Source organism: Pollachius pollachius, assembly GCF_949987615.1.
Source record: "Pollachius pollachius genome assembly, chromosome: 2".
Classification (NCBI taxonomy): Eukaryota; Metazoa; Chordata; class Actinopteri; order Gadiformes; family Gadidae; genus Pollachius; species Pollachius pollachius.
The window spans coordinates 32,377,184-32,386,310 of NC_136935.1; the positions used below are offsets into that span (position 1 = coordinate 32,377,184).

A 9,127-nucleotide genomic window follows, 5' to 3' on the forward strand; every position below is an offset into this window, starting at 1 on the left:
AAAATAAGTTATTCTAGCCTTATAAAGATTGTTCAGTCTAGACAACACAGCCAAACTCAGTGGTTCGTAAAGAAGCAGGTCGTGCATTTAAACATTAAAATCCAAGTGGAAATCCTTTTTATCCAGTGTCCCAGACAGTGCAATACAAACACACGCGACAGAAGAAGCATTCTGCAAGCCGCCACTGCTCTGCACATTGCAGCACCTTGGAAGAGGGAGGGAGACGCCTGCACAGAGAGAGAGACAGAGAGAGAGAGAGCGAGAGAGAGAAAGAGATAGGGAGAGAGAGAGATAGAGCGAGAAAGAGAGTTGCTCGCTGGCTGTCATTCTTTGTTTACAATGCATGCACTTCCACCTGCGAAAACACTAACCATCGACCAGCCACTGCACAACACAGGTTAGTTATGGGGGTTGATGCACAATGCATTTGGCGATATAACAAGATAGCCAAAAGTGGAACGTGGAAACGGGGTGTTAGCTGCTAGTTAGCTGACAGGCTAACGGCTGCTAATGCCTAGTGGCTAGGCATGCTAGCTAGCTGCTAACGTAGTGAATGTGTTTTCTTTTAACTGTAAATAAAAGGGGGTTGTTTCACCGTCTTAACGTTCAGCTACGCATGTGGACGGGTAGCCTGGGTTATCTGATAATGTCATTATAGTTCGTTGCGTCGCGTTTTAAGGATATTATATGGGGAAAACGGAGCAGCTAGGTTTTTTCCTCAGCTATTTGGCTGCTTGCTTTTCCGTTTGTTAATATGTTTTGTCGTCTAAAAAAGACGTTGGCGATTCCATTTCTTCCAATCCACCACGGTTTGCTTTTGTTATACCTGACACCGTTTCATCGCTGCACATTCAATTGCAATGTGTCCCCCGTATACAATGCACAGCTCTTATCAACTTGCATGCAGACATAGGCGTCGCAGGACGGGCCGCTACCGGAGCGGTATGACCAAACAACCCCAAATACCTCACCTTATAACTAATCGGCCTCGCGCGAGGCACGTGGCAACTGGCCAGGACAGGTGTTCAACTGGCCAGGCGACACGCGGGGGATGACTTGCTTTTTAATTTGATAACGACAAATAGTTCGCTGGTGGCTGATTAAAGGGTATTATTAATAATGAAACAGTTATCTATGTAATGGATTGTTGTAATGAAATCCATTCAGATTCATGAATATATATCTGAGAGAAATACACGACCACCGGATATCACTGATTATCCTATCTAACCGAATAATTGTCAAACCGTTAAAAGATCTCTGTTGTTATTTTGTCATATCATTCTGATCAAATGCTGTTGATTTTTTGGTGAGATTTCAGAAGAGACTGACTGAGCGAACCCGCCAGAGAGAGAGAGAGACTGAGAGGAAGACGCTTCTTCTCCCCCAGACGTCCCCCGCCTCATGCCTGTCTGAAGAGGAGACCGCGGCCCCACCGTGGCCCATGAACTGTTCCAGTTTCCCTCCCTGCCGCCCACCTCCTCCCTCAAGCTGACGCAGAACCCCAGACACCTGCCCCCCCTCCCCAACCCTCACCCCCACTCCCACCCCCACCCCAACATGGTGTCGGGCACGGAGACGGTGCACTACATCCACCTGCACAACTCCAGCCAGTCGGTGCTGGAGGCCCTGCGCACGCAGCGCCGCGAGGGCCTGTTCTGCGACGTCACGGTGCGCATCCACGACGCGTCGCTGCGCGCGCACGCCTGCGTGCTGGCCGCCGGCAGCCCCTTCTTCCAGGACAAGCTGCTGCTGGGCCACTCGGAGATCTCGGTGCCCCCGCTGGTGCCGGCGGAGACGGTGAAGCAGCTGGTGGACTTCATGTACAGCGGCTCCCTGGTGGTGCTGCAGTCGCAGGCGCTCTGCATCCTCACGGCCGCCAGCATCCTGCAGATCAAGACGGTGATCGACGAGTGCACGCAGATCATCTCCCAGAGGAAGGCGGCGGCGGCGGCAGCCGGGGCGGCGGCGGCGGCGGCGGCGGCTGCGGCGGCGGCTGCCGCTGCAGCTGGGGACGCCATGCTTGGGGGGATCCACCCCAAGCAGGAAGAGCGCGGCGGGGGGGCCGGTGGCGGGGGGAAGGGGCGGGACGGCGGGGGGAGCTGCGCCGGCGGCGGGAGCGGGTACCCGACGTTCTCTAACTTCATGGCGGAGTGCGCCGCGAGCAACATGGGGGGCGGCGGCGGGGGCATCGCGGTCAGCGAGAGCGGCGGCGGCGGCATGGAGGCCAACGCGGTGGGGCTGCTGGGGCTGGGGGACATGGGCCCCGGGGGGATGCTGGGAGGCGGGGGGGGAGGAGGAGACCCCCTGGGGGGAGGCGGCGGCGGAGGAGGAGGAGGAGGGGGTGGGGGCGCGGTCCTCATGAAGCAGAGCCCCGGCTGCGCACAGGACGTCCGCTACAAGCTGCGCGACCTGCTGGCGCAGACGGCCAATGGCGCCAGCAGCACGGGCAGCCTGTCGGCTAGCTGCAGCTCCGGGGTGGGCAGCGTGGACAGCGTGGGGCGGGCGGGGGCGGAGCTGGGGGACGACCTGGTGAACATGGAGCGCTACAGCGAGGAGGAGGAGCTGCTGGAGGACCGCGGCGAGCGTGGGCGCGACGGCGAGCGAGACGTGCGGGGCGCCGGGCACAGCCGCAAGCAGAGGCAGCCGCTCCGACTCCAGGTACAGCAGGGGAGGGCGGGGGGGGGTGGGGGCTGGGGGTGGGGTTGCCATGGTTACCGCTGTCAGGCATGCGGCGCTGCAACCGCTTCTCCTTGCCGTTCTTTTTTTTTTTTTTTTTTTTTTTTTTTCTCTCTTTCTCTCTCCCGCTCCTGCTCCTCTGCTGCTTTCCATTTCTCTCTCACTGCATTAGCGCACATCCCTGCCTCCACTCCTCCTGACAGGCACACGCGCCAGCCGCTGCCTCCTGATCCTCCTGTAGCAGAGCCGGGCGCTCCCATGGACTGCTGCCTGCATGCTGTGGGTCCCGGAGCCGGCACTTAGCAACTCAAGGACCTGCTGGGCTCTGCCGGGCCACAGTTTGTAACCCTCTGTTGTTTGTGTGTGTGTGTGTGTGTGTGTGTGTTGTCTTGTGGCGGCGGTGGTGGTGGTTGCTAGGTGATGGGAGGAGAGGGTGTGGTGGTGAAGGATGAGAGCGTCCAGGATGCGGACGGCAGCGTCTACGCTCTGCAGGGCCGTAGGCAGGACGGAGAGGACGAGGGGAACCAGGACTCCATGACCAGCTTCGGACAGGTTGGCCCATCTCCTCCATATCCCCACCCTCATCTCCCCCGTACCTAACCTTAACCCTAACCCTTACCCTCATGAAGTAATACGCTTCACATCTCCAGAGCAATTACTTATCAGGTCATTTCACGCTTTTCTTACTAAATCAATAACTTTGATCTCCTAAATTATAAATGAACACCTTCGTCGTTAAGTGATTAAGTAGTGAATTACTAATAGTTATATTGGAGAGTCGATTTGAGTATTGATTTCCTCCGAAAGAGTCAATGTCAAGATGTGTTTAAACTCTTAACTTGTATTTATATCAGACAGTAACTGTGATTTGCAGAGCAGCTCAACACAGTTATGGGTAAATATTCAAGTGTCCCATTCCACCGAAATATTTATGTTGTACATTACAGAGTGTCTTTGATTCCATCGGCAGTCAGGCAGATGTGTACAGGGGATTTGAAATCGAACAGACTTCCCGTTTTCGTCGAACATAGTTTATAATAGTTCAAGTGGAAATTTTCAGCATGGAGCATACTGATCTATGGTAGTGGCATTATTAAGCTAAACCTAAACAAGGGAATCTAAAATATTTTAATCAAAATCAAATAAAAAATGCATGTTAATTTTTCAAGGGTTGGTTTTGTATCTAAATTGAGTTAGAACCTCATGGTTCTAAGGCTGGTAGAAACTAGGAGGTTAGGAGAGATCGGAAGGGAGGAGGTGAGGAAAGAGTGGAAGGGAGGATGTGAGGAAAGAGAGGAAGGGAGGAGATGAGGAGAGTGAAGGGTAGGAGGTGAAAAAGTGGAAGCTAGGAGATGAGGAAAGAGTGGAAGGGAGGAGAGAGTGGAAGCTAGGAGGTGAGGAAATAGTGGAAGAGAGTAGGTGAGGAGAGTTAAGGGTAGGAGGTGGGAAACTGGAAGCTAGGAGGTGAAAGAGTAGAAGCTAGGGGGTGAGGAGGGATTTGAAGGTAGGGGGTGAGGAGAGAGTGGAAGGAGCTCTGTAGATCTGAGCTCTGCTGCAGTGCTCTGCAGCCGATGCTATAAAGGGAGTTTGGAGACGGTAGAGAGATGGAAACAGAAACTCCCGCGCTGCCTCCCAGGGTTCTGCATCACACCACTCGGCAGCAGTACGCAGCTGGATCAGACGTCATTGACTCTGAATCCCAGGATGCGCTGGCATGCAGAGCCAAAGTGATTTTACTGCCTGTAAGGCCTGCAATGCCTGTAGGTAAATTAACCGCTTTGATTGTTGTGGCCCTGCAGTGTTAGTTTGACTTCACTTCAACTTTGTGTGTGTGTGTGGCTGTGCATGCGTGAGTGTCTACAATACAATGCTATCCAAGTCCCTGCTTGAATCTATTTATTTGATAATTAAATTAATTGGTATTTGGCGTGTGTGTGGCGTTAGTGTTTGTGGTTTAGTCAGAGTTGTTAGGAGCCTGACTTGGGAGGCGTGATGACTGGTTAGAGAAGCTGTTGGACTAGATGTGCCATGCCCACCACATAACAACCAGCCCAGGCAGGCTGTAGGATACGTGCTACCCTAGTGAAGAGAGAATGTGAATCAGTTAATAAGTCAAGTCCGTACAACAGTACCATAGTGTGAACATTGTTAGCATGGGTGACAGCAGTGGGAACCCAACACCCAGCCCTGGCAGGGTAAATGACTTGCTCTACCAGTTGAGTTACACAGGGAATCGAACATCCAACACTGTCATTGTTAATGCCTTGCTCTGCTCTCTGCTTCCCTCTCGTGGTGACGTGTGTGTGTCTGTGTGAGAACCTATTTCATTGTGTTGTTTTTATTTGGCAGGACTTCTACGATGAGCAGGCTGTCTTTCCAGAGAGCTTCTGGCCCCAGAGCGAACCAGCCCAGCCTATGACCTTTAACCCCAGAGGGAGGGTCAACAAGCCTCTGACCCCACCCCCAACCTCTCAGTCCATCAACAACCAGGTTAGTTCTCTGTCTGGCTGTCTGTCAGTCTGGCTTGCTCTTACTTTGTCTCTCTCTGTCTGCCTTGCTCTCTCTCTTTCTGTATGTCTTGCTATCATTCTCTATTTGTCTGTCTTGCTATCTATGTCTCTCTCTCTGTCTCTGTGTCTGTCTATCTACCTGTCTTTCTTGCTGTCTCTCTCAGTCCCTCTCTCTCATGTGGGTTGTTTATAATGTCATTAGTGTCTTTCTGACGTATGTACGAGTGTCATTACTGTCTGGTGATGGTGGCACTATAGGGTGTTGTCATGGAAACGGATATGCTCGGCGTAAAGAACTCTATTAAGCTCCACATGAGGTTTCATGTCTGTCTCCCACTCTCTCTCTCTCTCTCTCTCTCTCTCTCTCTCTCTCTCTCTCTCTCTCTCTCTCTCTCTCTCTCTCTCTCTCTCTCTCTCTCTCTCTCTCTCTCTCTCTCTCTCTCTCTCTCTCGCTCTCTCTCTCAGCTTCTGTTCCAGTACCCCCTGAGCCAATCCCAGCCGGCACCCTACTTCGTGGGCGGGCCCATGGGAGGGATGGACAGCATGGCGGGCTCAGAGCCCAGTCAGCAGGCTCCGGCCCCGGCACCGCACACCCCTGCCTCAGCCCCGCCCACCTCCTCCTGCTCGGCTGCCCCTCCCCCTCCTCCCAGGGGTCCGAGACGTCCTTCGACTGCACGCATTGTGGGAAGTCCCTGCGCTCGCGCAAGAACTACAGCAAACACATGTTCATCCACTCTGGTGAGAGCCTGCGGCCGCACTCTGTGGTGCACTGCAGACACACAACGCAAACACAAACAAATGGGCCACACGCCACGGTACACTGCAGACAAAACAACGCAAACAAATGGGGCCGCACGCCACGGTACACTGCAGACAAACAACTCAAACAATGGGCTCGCACACCAGCCGCCCAGTGGATTTGTGCATGTGTGTAGGCAACATGCCTTGTTGCAGGTTTTAGTCCCCACCTTGGAGGCTGTGCTGTATCATTCCCTCTCTTTTTAACAAACTCATGTCCATCTTCCTGTCCGTAAAGGGCAAAAAAAGCACGACACATATTTTCTACCGTGTGTGTGTCTGCACATTGTGTGTGTTTGTGTGTGTAATGTTTGCATGTGTGTACCGGTACATGAGTGTAATGTATATTTGTGTAAAGTGTGTGCATATGAATGTGTGTTGATGTGTCTGTGTGTTTAACATTGGTGTATGTGTGTGTCGTGCCCGCAGGCCAGAAACCTCACCAGTGCTCCATCTGCTGGCGCTCCTTCTCGCTGCGGGACTACCTCCTGAAGCACATGGTGGTGCACACCGGGCGTGCGCGCCTTCCAGTGCTCCGTGTGCGGCAAGCGCTTCACCCAGAAGAGCTCGCTCAACGTGCACATGCGCACGCACCGCGCCGAGCGCACCTTCCAGTGCGGCGTGTGCCACCGCGCCTTCACCCACCGCACCCTGCTGGAGCGCCACGCCCTGCAGCACGCGCACCACAACCCCCAGGGGCCCGGCCACGGCTCGGGGGCGCAGGGGCCCTCCGGCCACGGCCCGGGGGCACAGGGCCCCGTCCACGGCCCAGGGGCCCAGGGGCCCTCGCCCACCAAGCACAGTCCGCCTGGTCTGGGGGGGCCCTCAGGTATGGCAGGGGCCATCGGCGGCGGCGGCGGAGGAGGCATGGTGGGGGGCATGGCGCCCATGGCCGGACACGCCCTCGAGCACTTGGAGCGAGGTAGAGAGAGGGAGTAGAGAGAGTGTAAAGAGTTAAAGAGTGTAGAGAGAGAGAGAGAGAGAGAGAGAGAGAGAGAGAGAGAGAGAGAGAGAGAGAGAGAGAGAGAGAGAGAGAGAGAGAGAGAGAGAGAGAGAGAGAGAGAGAGAGAGAGAGAGAGAGGACATATAGAATCCCCCACCCCCCCCCCCCCCTTCACTCTGTCCTTGACTAGCCTGTTAGCCCTTTCTATCATTAGTCCAAACTTCCACGTTTCAAAACAACGCCAAAATAAGCGGTCTTAATGTTGGGTTGTTTTTCTTATCCTCCTCATCAAACATATTACCATTATTTGGACACAACCTGGAGGAGGACGTGAGACTTTATTGTCCTGATGTCTGCAGCCATGCCTGTGTTTAGATACTGGCTTGAATCCTGTTCTACTACACGTCCGACAGATGGGCACAGACGTTATCTACCGACGCGTGTGGACACTAGTTGCTAGTTATGGGGCGGCGCTCTGAAGACGGTGCGAGTTGTGCGTTATGATGAATCAAATGAGTGCAGGGAACCTCGTGTTTTTACAAAGGGTCACCAAAGACTTCATGAGAACCGGGTGGAGTGGGCAGAGAGGAGTGTTTTTTTAATATGAGAGGAGATGGGGGGGGGGGGGGGGGGGGGGTGGGGGGGGTGAGTGGCCAAGGTGATGGATATAAATATTAACTTGCACCATACATTCATGAAAGGTTTCAGAATATCAATTGGATTAAAGGAACGGAAAATGCACAAAGAGAACGGCGGAATGTAGGAGACACCCAGGTGCCTGATCGGGTGTGAAGCCGGTTTGAAAAAGAAGGATGTGAGGAAGGAACTAGGGAGTAGAAGTAGTTTTTCACACGTGTGACCTAGGAATGTTGTTGGATACGAATTAAAAAACGGGTCCATCCTATTTAGGAGAAACTTCACGATGAACCTTAGCTCTGTCCTTCCACTGTCAAACTCAACGTCGTCGAAAAGCAAACTTGATTTATTTTTTTTCGTTCATTTTTTTTGTAACAACTTTGTGTCAAAGTGGGACTTCCGATGCTAGGCTATCTCAAGGCTAAGCTAGCATGTTCTAGTTCAGGGCGTTCGGGTTCTCCAGCGATCTGGTCGTCTTTTACAGCAGAAATCCTCAGGTTCTTAACTGTCGTTCCTTTGTTTGGGACGTTTGGAACAAATCCTCAACCATTACGTGCAGGCCGGGCTTCACCAGAGCTGTAGAGATGTCCTTCAGGGCCCTGTCGGTCCAACCAGTTGGTCTTCTTGTCTGTTCGAAGGCCTTTTACAGAACGGTAACTTCTTAAGTTTGCCGAAAAATTGCCCGAATTTGTACCACGTGGTTGATGTGACAGCTGTTTTGGCTGTTTTGGCTGTTGGTTAGATGATGAATTTAAAGGTGAAAATCTCTTAACAAGTTAAAGACTCAAATTTGATGTAGTTTGTGTGAGCTCTAGCGAAGCGCCTGTCCTAAACCTGGGCAGGCGCATTATTTGAACAAGTGACCCTATTTAGGTTTTCCAGGTCACTAGCTGGCTCTGACGTGGTGCTGGAGTAAAATAAAGAGGAGGAGGAGGGAGGAGGCACGACGCAACAGCGGCGTGAAATATACTCGCCATCATCAGACTTTTTTGCTACAGGCGCCACCGCCGGGATCATATACCTCGAATATACAGAGGACTCTCCTTCTGTGGTTTTTAAATGTTTGGGAAACATTTGAGCATGTTTTACACACACTCACGCACACACACTCATACCTACAAATACCTCGGTGGTCCAAAGAGATAATCTTCTCGTGTTTTAAGCTAAGTCGAAAAGAAAAGCGGCCGTCTTAAAGCCAGTGGTGGACCCGTACACTTTTTGAAACCTTACTAAAGAAAAATCAATGTAAAATAAATAATAATCTTGTTTGTCGCTGTGATGCTAGGTTTGCTATGCGTGGGTCATGTGAATTTCTGAGGCAGTGCGTGTCATAGAACTGTATCCAGCTAAAGAGCCATTCTAATCTATTTGGCCGGGTGAAACTCGTCTGAATCATGACAAATCAATGATGTTTTTATCAAGATCGCTGTTGACTTTATGTTCGTATGGTCTCCGGTCGATAAGTGAGACTGTGGTCGAAAAAAAAAAGAAAAGAAAAAAAAGATTAAATGCTTTTTCTCTCTTTAATACACTTTTGTTATTATTTTTAGACAAACTAAAT

At 52.1% G+C, this 9,127-nt stretch overlaps 1 protein-coding gene across 1 annotated transcript; it reads left to right on the forward strand.

Annotated features, from left to right (window-relative positions):
* The first annotated feature begins 286 nt into the window (after nucleotides 1-286).
* Nucleotides 287-7,515, forward strand: LOC307071890 (uncharacterized protein). Its single transcript, XM_079731016.1, is given in 8 exon segments — nucleotides 287-397; nucleotides 1,315-2,661; nucleotides 3,097-3,231; nucleotides 5,029-5,169; nucleotides 5,655-5,817; nucleotides 5,820-5,927; nucleotides 6,417-6,499; nucleotides 6,501-7,515. Coding segments are annotated over 7 exon segments (2,157 nt in total). The 5' UTR covers nucleotides 287-397; nucleotides 1,315-1,560; the 3' UTR covers nucleotides 6,927-7,515.
* Nucleotides 7,516-9,127: the final 1,612 nt, after the last annotated feature.